This window comes from Dermochelys coriacea, chromosome 19 (genome assembly GCF_009764565.3).
Source record: "Dermochelys coriacea isolate rDerCor1 chromosome 19, rDerCor1.pri.v4, whole genome shotgun sequence".
NCBI lineage: Eukaryota > Metazoa > Chordata > Testudines > Dermochelyidae > Dermochelys > Dermochelys coriacea.
The window spans coordinates 18,724,105-18,740,107 of NC_050086.2; the positions used below are offsets into that span (position 1 = coordinate 18,724,105).

Below are 16,003 nucleotides of genomic sequence, written 5' to 3' on the forward strand. Positions count from 1 at the left end.
GGTCTAGGTTTACTGGGTCCTGCCTCAGCGAAGGGGGCTGGACTTGATGACTTCTCGAGGTCCCTTCCAGCTCTACACTTCTATGAATCTATTTTTAAAAAAATATTTTATTTAAATCACCTTGATTAAATTGCTCAACTCCGTCCAAAACTGAATTTCCTCATGGCCAATATAAATGTGTGTGTTTCCAGGTGCTCTTTAACAGCATTAAACAGCAGAGGGCACTCACAATAACATGTATTAATTCATGGATAGGGCCCTACCAATTCATAGCTGTGAAAAACGTGTCACAGACCATGAAATCTTGTCTCCCCCCGTGAAATCCGTATAGTACAGGTAAAGTACACAACAGACCAGATTTCACGGGGGAGACCAACGTTTCTCAAACTGTGGGTCCCGACCCAAAAAAGGGTTGTAAGGGGGGGGTCACACTATAGCCACCCTTATTTCTGCAGTGCTGCCTTCAAGCTGGGTGGCTGGAGAGTGACAGCTGCTGGCCGAGGGCCCAGCTCTGAAGGCAGCAGCACAGAAGTAAGGGTGGCAATAACACGACTCCCTACAATAAACTTGTGACCCTCTTCAGAGCCCCTTTTTGAGTCAGGACTCTTACAGTTACAACACTGTGAAATTTCGGTTTTAAATATCTGAAATAATGAAATTTGCAATTTTTAAAATCCTATGACCCTGAAATTGACCAAAATGGACCATGAATTTGGTATGGTCCTATTCATGGATTCATAGATTCCAAGGCCAAAAGTGTCTGTTGTGATAACCTAGTCAGACTTCTTGTACACAGAAACCATGAAAAGAACAGGAGGACCGGTGGCACCTTAGAGACTAACAAATGTATTAGAGCATAAGCTTTCGTGAGCTACAGCTCACTGCATCGGATGCATTATTTGGTTTTTTTTCCCACCGCATGCATCCGATGAAGTGGGCTGTAGCTCACGGAAGCTCATGCTCAGATAAACTGGTTAGTCTCCAAGGTGCCACAAGTCCTTTCAAACGCCGCCCCGGTCGCTCCGTGCCAGCGGCCGGCGCGGGGGCGGGGGCGGGGGCGGGGCTGTGCTCAGCGAAGGGCTGGTGCCGCCGGACCCCAAACGCCGCCGCCGGCCCGTGCTGCTCCGGGCGGGGCTCCCCGGGCCGGGCGGGCCTGACCGCGGAGTGGCCCTCGGGCTCCAGGCAGGGGGCGGGGCCCCTCCCCCTCCCCCTCCGCCATCACGCTGCGTCCCGGTAACCGTGGGGCGCCAGCACCCTGCCGCGGAGACGAGGCAGCCAGTGCGCATGCGCCATCTGGGGGCGGGCGGTCCCGTGCGCCGGGCGCTAGTGCGCACGCGCAGTGGGTGCGGCGGTGCTCGGCCCGGCCCGGCCCAGCCCAGCCCAGCTCAGCTCCCGGCTGCCCCGCAGCGCCCCGCTTTGCCCCAGCCCGGCTTCGCCATGTCCTACGGCCCGCTGGACGCGCGCTGGCCCGGGGGCCCCCAGGGGCAGCCTCCGCCCCGGGACTTCAGCGGCATCATCCAGACCTGCAGCGCCAACGTGCAGCGCATCGCTCAGTGCAGTGAGTGCGGCCCGGCCCCGGCCCCGGCCCCGGCCCCCCCCCCGCCTGAGCCCCGCCGGCCCCCCCCCGCCGGCCCCTCTCCGCCTGAGCCCCGCCGGTTCCCCCCGCCGGCCCCCCCCCCGCCTGAGCCCCGCCGGCCCCTCTCCGCCTGAGCCCCGCCGGTTCCCCCCGCCGCCCCCCCCGCCGGTTCCCCCGCCGGCCCCCCCGCCGGCCCCCCCTGAGCCCCGCGGTTCCCCCCGCCGGCCCCCCCCCGCCTGAGCCCGCCGGCCCCCCCCGCCTGAGCCCCGCCGGTTCCCCCCGCCGGCCCCCCCCGCCTGAGCCCCGCCGGCCCCCCCGGCCCCTCTCCTGCCGCCCCGGGCTTTGACCAGCCCTGGTTCTCTCCATCCCAGCCCCTCGCATTCCTTCCCAGCTGGTCCCTGACACGCCCCTTCCCTGCCTCCCCCATGGCCCTGGCATCACCTTTCAGATCTGCTCCCCTTCTCAGTACCTCTTCTTACAGCTTCCACCCTTGCTGCTGCTCCATACTGCACCCACATGTTGCTCTCTCTGTTTTCCTTGATTTTCTTCTCCATACTTGTTTTTAGTCTCTGTTTGCATTGCAGTTTCTCTTCACCTCTTTCCCAGTATAGGAGTATATTGAATGATGGCATTACAATTCCAAAGCAGAGAACTAATTGGAATGGTGTATTTCTTACTAGGCAGTTGGTTGTCTGCAAGAGAGTTTCTACTGCTCTCTTGGAAGCAGTTATATGGAATTTCTAAAATCTAAAAATGTCAGCAGGTATCTAAGTGACCTGAAGTAATTGAACACAGCCCAGGAAGGAGGTCAATCAGCCACAGCAGCTCCCTTGTAATTTGGCCATGTTCATCAACGTGCTTTGTCAGACTAACCCATCCATGTTGCTGCAACAACTGGTCATCCCTTGACACTATAGTGGCCCTCTGGCTTAACATCTGCTAGTCCATTCCTGACTTTCCAAGGGACTTGTTTTCCTGGAAGTTCTCTTCATCAGCCCCTGGCTTCCCTCCATTATGATGTCTGCTTCTCTTCCTCCCATGAGACAGTGAAGGCTTCCCCTGATCAGCAGCACTTGCTAGCTAGCACAGAATTTAGGTGGTACTTATCTAAAGTGAAACAAACATACTTACAACTCTTTTCATCAAGCACCAGTAGAAACTGCAGAACCCTCAGCTCAATATTTTAGTAAGCAGTTTAGATTATAAACATGAAACAAAACAGCTTCCACTGCAGACCAGCAAGGCGAGAACCTGATGCCTCAAACCTTACCCTCCTTCTGTAAAGCCCTTTCATTCCTCTTATGAAAATCAAGGGTCCCTTGTCAACTTGCTGTTTATCCCACTAGCTAACTCCATGAGAGCCGACCATCAGACAAACTAGTGCCAACTTGGGGGGTTGCAGGATTATCATCATCGTGCCCAGATACCCAGATCAGGATTCAGCCCTGAAGTGCTGAATCTAGACCATCCCTGACAGGTGTTTGTCCAGCCTGCTCTTAAAAATCCCCAATGACGGAGATTCCACCACCTCCCTAGGCAATTTATTCCAGTGCTTAACCGCTCTGAGAGTTAGGAAGTTTTTCCTAATATCCAACCTAAACCGCCCTTGCTGCAATTTAAGCCCATTGCTTCTTGTCCTATCCTCCAAGGTTAAGAAGAATAATTTTTCTCCCTCCTCCTTGTAACAACCTTTTATGTACTTGAAAACTGTTATCATGTCCCCTCTGTCTCCTCTTCCCCAAACTAAACAAACCCAGTTTTTTCAATCTTTCCTCATAGATCACGTTTTCTAGACCTTTAAACATTTTTGTTGTACAATCAGTACAATAAACAATATGTACTGATGGCACAATTCAGGTGGCATGCTGCCTGATTTCGCTTCATATCTATAAGACAAAAATAGTGTGTTTTCTTGCCCACCCCTTCACCTGTCTGTCTCTTCTCTTGTGTTGCCTTGCTTTAATTCTTTCCATGTCAAGTTGGATGAAACAGAATAGAATCCTCCTCCTGCTATGCCCCTTATTAGATCATTACTCCTGACTAGTGCCAACACAGAGCAGCACATGGGGTGTGGGACTAGCACAAGCGTTTCTCAAAATAGTCAAGGCATACATGTTTTATCAAAGGCCTTAAATAAAATAAAGGGGCACCATCAACTTAGAAGTCACACTTGAGTTTATCTATTTATACAAAAGCCTAATATTAGTGTAACAGACAGAGAAGTTACTTTTCCATTTTGTTTACTTTAGACCAAAAGTGCTTTCAGTAATAAATTTCATTGTAGTCAATTTCCCCCATTTGTGTGGGTTTTAAACAGAAGATATTACATTCATCACCTTTCTTGGCTTCTATCATCTGTTGAAGACTATTTTGAGCTTTACTTATAAGGACAACCCTGGGGAATTACAAACTGGTCAGCTTAACTTCTGTACCCGGAAAGATAATGGAACAAATAATTAAGAAATCAATTTGCAAACACGTAGAAGAAAATAAGGTGATGAATAACAGTCAGTATGGATTTGTCAAGAACAAATCGTGTCAAACCAACCTGATTTCTTTGACAGGGTAACAAGCCTTGTGGATGGGGAGGAAGCAGTATATGTGGTATATCTTGACTTTAGTAACGCTTTTGATATTGTCTCGCATGACCTCATAAACAAACTAGGGAAATACAACCAAGATGGAGCTACTGTAAGGTGGGTGCATAATTGGTTGGAAAATCTTTCCCAGAGCGTAGTTATTAGTGGTTCACAGTCATGCTGGAAGGGCATAATGAGTGGGATCCTGCAGGGATCGGTTCTGGGTCTGGTTCTGTTCAGTATCTTCATCAATGATTTAGATAATGGCATAGAGAGTATACTTATAAAGTTTGTGGACGATACCAAGCTGGGAGGGGTTGCAAGTGCTTTGGAGGATAGGATTAAAATTCAAAATGATATGGACAAACTGGAGAAAATGGTCTGAAGTAAATAGGATGAAATTCAATAAGGACAAATGCAATGTTCCACTTAGGAAGGAACAATCAGTTGCACACATACAAAATGGGAAATCAGAAAAGAGTCCCGTGGCACCTTATAGACTAACAGACGTGGGTTAGTTCATGGGTGAATACCCACTTCGTCAAATGCATGTCATGGGAAATGACATGCTTAGGAAGGAATACTGTGAAAAAGGATCTGGGGGTCATAGTGGATCACAAGCTAAATATGAGTCAACAGTGTAACACTTGCGCAAAAAAAAACAAAAACAAACATCATTCTGGGATGTATTAGCAGGAGTGTTGTAAGCAAGACACGAGAAGTAATTCTTCCGCTCTACTCCGCACTGATTAGGCCTCAACTGGAGTATTGTGTCCAGTTCTGGGCACCACATTTCAGGAAAGATTTGGAGAAAGTATAGAGAAGAGCAACAAAAATGATGAAAGGCCTAGAAAACATGACCTGTGAGGGAAGATTGAAAAATTTGGGTTTGTTTGTCTGGAAAAGAGAAGATTGAGAGGGGACTTGATAACAGTTTTCAAGTACATAAAAGGTTGTTACAAGGAGGAGGGAGAAAAATTGTTCTTCTTAACCTCGGAGGATAGGACAAGAAGCAATGGACTTAAATGGGCTAGCAAGGGACATGAAGGGTAACAAGAAGGGTTTCTACAGGTATGTTTAGCAACAAGAAGGTGGTCAGGGAAAGTGTGGGACCCTTACTGAATGGGGAGGCAACCTAGTGACAGATGGTATGGGAAAAGCTGAAGTACTCAACGCTTTTTTTGCCTCAGCCTTCACAGACAAGATCCGCTCCCAGACTGCTGCACTGGGCAACACAGCATGGGGAGTAGGTGAGCAGCCCGCAGTGGTGAAAGAACAGGTTACGGACTGTTTAGAAACGCTGGACATCCACAAGTCCATGGGTCCGGATCTAATGCATCCAAGGGTGCTGAGGGAGTTGGCTGATGTGATTGCAGAGCCATTGGCCATTATCTTTGAAAATTCGTGGCGATCAGGAGAGGTCCCGGACGATGGAAAAAGGCAAATGTAGTGCCCATATTTAAAAAAGGGAAGAAAGAGAACCTGGGGGACTACAGACCAATCAGCCTCACTTCAGTCCCCGGCAAAATCATGGATCAGGTCCTCAAGGAATCCATTTTGAAGCGCTTGAGGAGAGGAAGGGGATCAGGAACAGTCAATGTGGATTCACCAAGGGCAAGTAATGCCTGACTGTGGATGTGATATATCTTGACTTTAGCAAAGCTTTTGATACGGTCTCCCAAGGTGTTCTTGCCAGCAAGTTAAAAAGGTATGGATTGGATGAACTGACTGTAAGGTGGGTTGAAAGCTGGCTTGATTGTTGGGCTCAACGGGTAGTGATCAACAGCTCGATGTCTAGTTGGCAGCCAGTATCAAGCAGAGTGCCACGGGGTCGGTCCTGGGGCTGCTTTTGTTCAACATCTTTATTAATGATCTAGATGATGGTATTAATTGCACCCTTAGCACGTTCGCAGATGACACTAAGCTGGGGGAGAGGTAGATACACTGGAGGGTAGGGATAGGATACAGAGAGACCTAGACAAATTAGAGGATTGGGCCAAAAGAAATCTGATGAGGTTCAACAAGGACAAGTGCAGAGTCCTGCACTTAGGAAGGAAGAATCCTATGCACCGCTACAGGCTGGGGACCAACTTGCTAAGCAGCAGTTCTGCAAAAAACGACCTGGGGATTACAGTGGACGAGAAGCTGGATCTGAGTCAGCAGCGTGCCCTTGTTGCCAAGAAGGTCAATGGCGTATTGGGCTGTATTCGTAGGTGCACTGCCAGCAGATCGAGGGAAGTGATTATTCCTCTCTATTCGGCACTGGTGAGGCCACACCTGGAGTATTGCATCTAGTTTTGGTCCCCCCACTACAGAAGGGATGTCGACAAATTGGAGAGAGCCCAGCAGAGGGCAACAAAAATGATGAGGGGGCTGGGGCACATGACTTATGAGGAGAGGCTGAGGGAACTGGGGTTATTTAGTCCACAGAAGAGAAGAGTGAGGGGGGGATTTGATAGCAGCCTTCAGTTACCTGAAAGGGGGTTCCAAAGGGGATGGAGTTCGGCTGTTCTCAGTGGTGGCAGATGTCAGAGTAAGAAGCAATGGTCTCAAGTTGCAGTAGGGGAGGTCTAGGTTCGATATTAGGAAACACTGTTTCACGAGAAGGGTGGTGAAGCTCTGGGGAGGTGGTGGAAGGCCCGGCTTGACAAAGACCTGGCTGGGATGATTTAGTTGGTGTTGGTCCTGCTTTGAGCAGGGCATTGGACTAGATGACCTCCTGAGGTCTCTTCCAACCCTATTATTCCATGATTCTACGAAATTGCGGCAAGGGCGGTTTAGGTTGGCCATTAGGAAAAACTTTCTAACTCTGAGTGGTTAAGCACTGGAATAAATTGCCTAGGGAGATTGTGGAATCTCCATCATTGAGGATTTTTAAGAGCAGGTTGGACAAACACCTGTCAGGGATGGTCTAGATGATACTTATTCCTGCCTTGAGTGCAGGGGACTCTACTAGATGATCTCTTGATGTCCCTTTCAGTTCTGTGATTCTCTAGAAGATGTTGGACTTATGACCCATCACAAGAGTTGTTCTGGTATGAAATCTGTGATGCTTGGCTCCTTCGGGTAGGTATTCAGCCTAGTGCATGGGGAGTTCACTACACAACTGTGTACTGTGAGAACTAATCGAACTCCAGGAAATCAACATGCTCCCCAGGCAAGGCTCTGAGTTCTAATATTTTATTATTCAATAAAGCCACACTGTACTGTACGTGCCACTAGGCATTACATTAAAAGACATTGTTAAATGCAAATCAGTATAGTTTAAATACACTCCACTATGGCTCATGACCAAACCCAACATAAGTGACTTGATCCAAGACACAATCTAAATGAAGAAGTCACACCAATTAAACTAAATTGATTTACAAACAGTTTTAGTTAAATAATGCAACTTCTTTGTGTAGACTAGGCCTAACATTCTTCTGATATGATGCAATTGATTCACTTGTCACTCTCCATTCTGACTCTCAGTTGTTCTCAAAAGATAAAACAGTGGCAGGGTTCATATGCATTCTAATCCCACTGTAACAAGATTGTAACTGAAGTAGTCAACAAGAAGAAATAGACTTGAAGAATCGTGTTTAGCCCACTTAAATGCAAGTTGTTTTCATATATCTTCTAAGATTCTTCCTCCTTCCCAATGCGACACTCATTTTCAAAGATGACCTGCAAATACACAGTATATTCTCAAGTAGAACACCCCAGTAACTAGAGTACCAGAAATGCTCATACTCCTCCAAAGTCGGTGGCTGCTGTCTTCTGCTTCCACTAATGACAAGCATGTTTTGTTGGTAACATCACAGGCAAAAAACCGTGCTGGGGAACTCTGCATGGAACATATCACTTTATTGGCTGAATCTCCAATTCAGACTCTTCATTAGGTCAATGCTATAAAGGCAGTATCTGTCCTATAAGTTTATTTAGATTTTTACACTGCTTGCTAAGAAGTCGTGAACGACTCCTGTTGTTCAGCTCCAAAACTCATACTGGGGGCTGGAGCTGGGTGTAATAGGCAAGGGTAGCTACTTGAGGTTTTCCACAGTGCTTAGAGGTATACCATGAACTTAAACTACTCCGTTTAAAAAAAAAAAAAGTCTAAAGTAGTCTTGTGCACCTGTCTCTGAGTCCCTTATAGCTTCAGCAACTTCACAACCATGTTTTTGTATTTGTAACTGTTTCTCTCCCCTCTTGCTGTCTTTCACGAACACACATAGGAAAAATTGATTGTAATGAAACTGACTATTGAAAGCACTTTTTGTCTAAAGCGGTGGTTCTCAAACTATGGGGCAAACTTCCCAAGGATGCATGGGAATGTGTCAAGGGAGGCGCAGGCTGTATGCTTTTTGTTTGTTTGTTTTGGGTTTTTTTGTTTTTTTTTATAGTTCTGGCTGTCAGCCCTGGGTGGCTGGGCCTTGTGCAGAAGGGTCGTGCACACCCGGGAGGCAGGAATAAAGGGGACAGCTGGAGCCCTGCCACCTGGGCTCAGGCTCTCCTTCCCTCCGCACAATACCTCACCTGGATGTGGTGGGCTGTCAGCCCTGAGGTGGCGGCAGCAGCAGCGCAGAAGTAAGGGTAGCAATGGGGCTCCAAGTCTTGTGTAAAAAGTGATATTGACAAATATCACTTTGCCAAGCTAACTTCTGTGCTGTTGCTGGTGCAGTACTGTGTTCAGAGCTGGGTGCCTTGCCAGCAGCTGCTGCTCTCCGCTCTGCCTTCAGAGCTGGGTGGCAGTGTATGTACGTGGGGGGGGGGAGGGGCACATAAACTACAACACAAAGGAGGAGGGCCCGATCAAATAAGTTTGAAAACCACTGGTCTAAAGTAAACAAAATGGAGATATAACTTTCCTCTCTCTTATAGCAATACTAGATATTTGTATCAACAGGTAAACTCAGAAATGTGACTTTCTAAATTGGTGTTTTATTAAACCCTTTGGTAAAACTCTAGTCACTTGAAAGCATTCTACAAAGCAATGACTAGACTACTTCAAACACTCCCACTTGGTCTAACATAAGAAGCATTTAGGGTAAGGTATGTTGTGACAATTGGTCTATAATTTTTGCCTGCTTAGAAATTTAGCATGGAAAGTAGGTCAAGTTGTTTTCAATAAAGAATGTAATAAATGTGCAAGAGAACCAGACAGACTAAATCAACCCAAACAAAAAAGCCCACATTGATATACCACATGTGTTGATACCATGCTTGGTAAAAACAGGAGATGTAGAACCGGAAATTAATTAGCCAAAATTGGTGTGTCACTAGTAGGCCTAATTGGTGTACAAAATAAGAGGATTGGCTATTTAACCCATCACTTCCCTTTTTGAGTCCTTAAATAAAGAGATTTTGAGGAAAACAACAGACGGGGGGTTACCGAAGCAAGCTTCCCCTCCTGGCTGCATTTGGTGGGACACTTTGCATTTGGTGGGTGGCCCTTGTCATTCTGATCCAGAGAGATACCCAGACCAGGCCCGAGAGAGCGACCCTGATGACATCACCACCCCTACCAGCTCCTGCTGAATCCCAGCACCACCTGAGATTAAATGGGATTGAACTTTAACAGCAGCAATAACAACTCCAGCCCCTCTCAACTTCCTTCTCCCTTTCCCAAAAGGACAGTTATTGCCATCTGACACCTAACAGAGACTGTCAAACTGGGGGCGGGGCGGGGTTTCCTTCTACAACCCTCTCCAGTTAAAGGGAAAAGGAACATGGGATGATGTTAAAATGGAAGACTTGTTTAATATTTTACTTTTCTAATCTTTTCACTGATTTTCCTTCTTTGCTTTATCTTTAATAAAAGGTTACAATGTTTTTAACCACTGGACTCCTTAATGTTTTTATGCTATTTGCCATGGTACTAAGCAGACCTTGTTTAATACTATTTAATGTTGGACAATGACTGGATTATGTTAACATATTTGGCCCATTTATTCATCTAGATTGAGACAACAGGTACAGGTCCATTTTAAAGAGATGGGCAAGCCTTACGTCAACAAAACTTTGATAGCAACATTTCTATGGGAGAGATGGTAATGCAGCTAGAAGGGGAACTTCAAGAAAAATAACCAGAAGGAGTCCAATGTGTTGTTTTAAAATGTTCTTGCCTTGCCTTACAAATCACCAAGCCATTGTAAACTCTTTTCCTCAGCTTCTCAGATAAAGAATTTGATGAGCCAGCTTGGAACCAAACAGGACTCCAGCAAATTGCAGGAAAACCTGTAAGTATTAGCTGAACAAACACGTAAGTGTGCATGTGGATGACAGAAATGGGTCTGTTCTGGTTAGTGAGAAGTATCCTGAGCAAAACTCTCTGAATGGTGGGAGGGTGGCACTAGAGGCGGAGTGTGTGTGGTGTGGCAGAGCGTAAACATGACTCTAGTTCTCCCAGGAAGGCTAACTTGGTGGATGAAGGGAATTTGGTAGTTGTACTGGGGTCAAAAGCCATTCATATCTGCTTGCTATGGACCAAAAACTGGTTGAAGGGTCATAAACAAGGGGAATTAACAGCCATGTATCAAGCTGTGTTCAGGCTTCTGCAAGTTAGAGCAGGATCTGTGATGGAGCTGAAACTATTTTAAGCTTCACTTATGATTTAGAAGAGGGAGTAAATATCACGCTAACAAAATTCTTGGATCCTAAATTAGGAGAAGTAATGAGAAGATAATATTCTGAAGGGGGAGAGACAATTGTAATACCAAAAGACTAGGCAAGAGAATGGTCAGCAGCAATAAGATAGGGCAATCAAAATGCCTAATATACCTTCAGAAATTGTAGAAAAGAAAACACCACTGGATGACAAACCACAGTGAGTTCAGATAGAACAACCAGCATTCTCAAAGGGGCTGGAGGGTCTGACCTAAGGCAATTACACACAGATTGTCTGAGGCCTTGTCTACACCACACAAAACAGTGGAGGTGTAGGCATTGCAAAGCTAGTTTTGTCTGCAAAACTCTCCTGTTTTGCAACAAAATAAAACCACCTCAACGAGAGGCATAAAGCTTTTTTCAGCAATTTTAAAATGACAAAGCATCCGTGTAGACGCAGCTGTTCGTTCTGTCGCCGTAATTGGCTTCCCCCAGTATCCCACAACTTGTGGGGGTACAACTACAATACCCACCTGCTGAAGTGAAGAAACAGATTGACAGAGCCAGAAGAGTACCCAGAAGTCACCTACAGGACAGGCCCAACAAAGAAAATAACAGAACGCCACTAGCCATCACCTTCAGCCCCCAACACATCAAGGATCTACAACCTATCCTGAAGGACGACCATCACTCTCACAGATCTTGGGAGACAGGCCAGTCCTTGCTTACAGACAGCCCCCCAACCTGAAGCAAATACTCACCAGCAACCACACACCATACAACAGAACCACGAACCCAGGAACCTATCCTTGCAACAAAGCCCGTTGCCAACTCTGTCCACATATCTATTCAGGGGACACCATCATAGGGCCTAATCACATCAGCCACACTATCAGAGGCTCGTTCACCTGCGCATCTACCAATGTGATATATGCCATCATGTGCCAGCAATGCCCCTCTGCCATGTACATTGGTCAAACTGGACAGTCTCTACGTAAAAGAATGAATGGACACAAATCAGACGTCAAGAATTATAACATTCAAAAACCAGTCAGAGAACACTTCAATCTCTCTGGTCACTCGATTACAGACCTGAGGGTGGCTATCTTTCAACAAAAAAAACTTCAAAAACAGACTCCAAGGAGAGACTGCTGAATTGGAATTAATTTGCAAACTGGATACAATTAATTTAGGCTTGAATAGAGACTGGGAATGGATGAGTCATTACACAAAGTAAAACTATTTCCCCATGTTATTTCTCCCCCCACCCCACCCCCCACTATTCCTCAGATGTTCTTGTTAACTGCTGGAAATAGCCTACTTTGCTTGTCACCATGAAAGGTTTTCCTCCTCTCCCCCCACCCCCGCTGCTGGTGATGGCTCATCTTAAGTGATCACTCTCCTTACAGTGTGTATGATAAAACCCATTGTTTCATGTTCTCTGTGTGTGTATCTCAATCTCCCCACTGTATTTTCCACCAAATGCATCCGATGAAGTGAGCTGTAGCTCACGAAAGCTTATGCTCAAATAAATTTGGTAGTCTCTAAGGTGCCACAAGTACTCCTTTTCTTTTTGTAAATGGCCATAGAATCTCATGTTGCAGATTCTATGAAAAGAAATAACCAGTTTTATTTGCATTGGGTTTACTCCAGTGCAAAGAAATCTCTTGGGTAAGGCTTGTTGGCATCCTTTCATCTATGAGAGACTGTGGGAATTGCAGCCTATGATGTAGATGGTTTGCATTGTCTCATGTGACTGAATAGGCTAATCCGATATTTGCATGATCTTTGACAGTTATTGCAAATGTATGTATCTTGGTTGGGAGCTGCTTGCTTCCTCTGGGCTCTTTATTCTTCAAGCTGTAGGAGCCAGCTTCTATCACGGACTTTGATACCCTGATGAACATAATGGCGCCACTTGTTACAATCATTTGCCAAGATTTTCCATTGGTCAGGATCAATTCCAAATTCCTTCATATCTCACTTGCATGTGTCTTTATAGCAGAGCTTGAGATGTCCTGTTCTTGTTCCCTCTGATAGCTCCCTGTATAGCATGTCCTTCGGTATGCATCTGTCTTCCAACCTACTCAGAGGGTCCAGCCAGTGCAGTCATCTTTGCTTGAGCAGGGCTGTCACACTTGGTGAATTTGCCCTTTGAAGAACCTCTGCATTGGTGACTCTATCCTGCCGTTTGGTGTTGAGTATACAGTGTAAACAACGTAGATGGAAACTGTTTAACCTTTTCTCCTGATGAGCATAAGTTGTCCATGTTTTCCCACCTTACACGAGAGCGCTGAGGACGCAAGTTCGGTACAATAGAATTTTGGTCTTGATGGCAAGCTCTGAGTTGTTCCATGCTATTTTAGTTAGTCTGCTAAAGGTGGTGGCAGCCTTTGCAATGCGAACATTTAGTTCTTCATCAAGTGAGAGGTTGGTGGTCGCTGTAGAACCTAAACAGCTGAACTTTTGGACGACTACTAGCTGGTTTGCGTTTAAGATAATTGAAGGATCTTGTGGAACCTCCTTTCCTAATGCAACCATTTTCTTGATACTGATGGTGAGAGCAAATGCCTGACAGGCACTTGAAAGGTGGTCCATGAGTTCTTGTAGTAGATCTTCATTGTGGGCTATGAGGGCAGCATCATCCGCAAATAGAAGTTCTCTGTTTAGCACCTTTTTGACTTTGGTTGGAATAGTTTGAAGAGTTTCCTATCTGATCTTGTATATGCTCCATCTTTCATGTCCTTAAACATGTCCACGCACAGTTCAAGAGTATCAAGAAGAAGATTCAAAAGAGAGTAGGGGCAAGAACACGTTTCTTGCTTTACTCCACTTTTCATCTCAAAGCTCTCCGAAGTGGACCCGTCAAACTGGATGGGTGCTCTCATGTTGTGGAATGAATGTATAAGACATAACAAGGTTGGTGGGCATCCAATCTTTTCTAGTATTGCAAATAGACCTGCTCTGCTGACGGTTGGTTAGGTCCACAAAGGCGATGTACAATGGTCGGTTTTGCTCTCTGCACTTTTCTTGGAGTTGATGCAGAGAAAATATCATGTCTATAATGATCTTCCAACCCTGAATCTGCACTGTGATTAATGGTAGACACGATTCGCCAGTTGTTGTAAGCGCACTAAGATGACTTTTGCAAAAGCTTTTCCTGCTGCGCTTAGTAGCAAGATACCCATGTAGTTGTTGCAATCACCTTTTCGCCTTTATTTTTATACAACCTGATGAGTGTGTTGCGCAACTCTTGTGGTACCTCACCCTTTTTCCAGCATTTAAGTAGCAGCTGAAGAAGATATGGTAATAGGCTGTCTTTCCCGCACTTGAGGATTTCTGCTGGGATGCCATCTTTTCCAGGAGCCTTGCACTTTCCCACTTCTACAGTGGGCTCCACATCTAGCTCTGGCATGACCTGTAGAGTTGGCATTTGGTCTAGTGATTCGCTGGTGGTGGTTCGTTCTTGTGCGTATAGCTCTAAATAGTGTTCAACCCAACAAGACAACTGCTTGCTTTAATCTATAATTATTTCACTGCTGTGAATTTGAGAGCGGCAACCTTGTTGACGGTGTGGGACCTAGAGCTTTCTTCAGGCTGTCATACATGACTTTGAGGCTGTCTGTATCTCTTCACAGACCTTGATCGGTAATGATTTGCAAAACGTCTGCTTGCTCGCTGTACCTCAGTTTTTGCGTGCCGAAGTCTCACTTTGGTACTTTCTTGGTTTCTTGTGTTCCAGATAGGCGCTGTTCTTAATGTAGCTAAAGCTGTTCCATAGAATCATAGAACTGGAAGGGACCTCAAGAGGTCATCTAGTCCAATCCCCTGCACTCAAGGCAGGACTAAGTATTATCTAGACCATCCCTGACAGGTGTTTGTCCAACCTGTTCTTAAAAAATCCCCAATGATGGAGATTCCACAACATTCCTAGGCAAGTTATTCCAGTGTTTAACCATTCTGACAGTTAGGAAGTCTTTCCTAATGTCCAACCTAAATCACCCTTTAAGCCCCTTGCTTCTTGTCCTATCCTCAGGGGTTAAGAAGAACAATTTTTCTCCCTCCTCCTTGTAACCACCTTTTATGTACTTCATGGATTGTTCTTAAATCTTCCCCAAATTCCTCTGCCTCCTTGGGTAATGACTTTTCATGCATGCTAAGTTCAAAAGTCTTCACAAACTCCTGGCATTTCCTCTGGTTTGCAGTGTTAATAGCATTGATTTGGGGCTTGGGCCTAGGTTTTGCTCTATCTAGTTTCTTGGCTGTAATCTTCACTTTGCTAATACTCAAGGAGTGGTCAATGTCAGTCAATACTGTGGAATGTGTGTGTGTTCTGCACTAAGGGTAGATCTTTCCTCCTGATGATAACAAGGTCTAATTGGTGCCAGTGGCTTGATCATGGATGTCGCCATGACACTTTGTGGCACTCTTTTCCTGTAAAATACGAATTGGTAATGCACATTTGGTTTGGGGGCAGCATTCAAGATGTCTTAGTCCGTTCTCATTCATCTTGCCAATGCCAAAATGTCCTAGGCAATCTGGCCATGAGTTGTTGTCTGCACCGACTCTTGCAGTAAAGTCACCAAGGAGGAAAAATTGCTCAGCTGATGGTATTCTTTTGATGACTTGATGAAGAGTCATATAATATATCCTTCTCAGGGTTAGATTTGAGTGTTGGTGCATAGACACTAACGATGTTCATAGAGCTGATGGTTGTCTGAAGTTTAAGTGAGATGATACGCTCCGACTTCCCAATGGGTGTTTCTAGGAGCTTTACCCACTTGTCTGTACGATGTCGGTTTCACTGTGAGAAACAATTTTCTTCACTGCTTTTACCTTGCCAAAAGAAGGTGTAATTGGTCTCTTGGAAAGAACCAGCACCTGCAAGTCTTGTTTCCTGAAGTACTGCAATGTCAGCATTGAGTTTGTACAGCTCATGGTCTATCAAAGCTGACTTCTGTATGTTGCTTGTGTATTGTAGGTCATCATTTGTAAATCCCAGACATATGGTCCCAATATACCAGTTTCCAAGCTGGAAAGTTCTTGCATTTAGCAAAAATAAGAAACAAAGGTTTCAGTCTGCCTTTTAACTTTTGGTCTAGCCCCACACACCCCATGAGGCGGACAGACCATGGCGGGTCAGCACCTGACTGTCCGGGGGCTGCCTGGCTTTGTGGCGGGTGGTGGCTGACCAATGGAACACAATGATTCCTCCCACCATCGAAGGTGACCTGTGGCACCCTCCTCCACGCCAATCAAG

At 45.8% G+C, this 16,003-nt stretch overlaps 1 protein-coding gene across 1 annotated transcript in view; it reads left to right on the forward strand.

Annotated features, from left to right (window-relative positions):
- Nucleotides 1-1,260: 1,260 nt before the first annotated feature.
- The window catches only part of STX12 (syntaxin 12), a 35,419-nt gene continuing 20,676 nt past the window's right edge, over nt 1,261-16,003 (forward strand). Inside the window, exons 1-2 of the mRNA XM_038377363.2 lie at nt 1,261-1,558; nt 10,307-10,376. Coding sequence (XP_038233291.1) covers nt 1,285-1,558; nt 10,307-10,376 — 344 coding nt within the window. The 5' untranslated portion in view covers nt 1,261-1,284. The remainder of the gene's footprint in view (nt 1,559-10,306; nt 10,377-16,003) is intronic.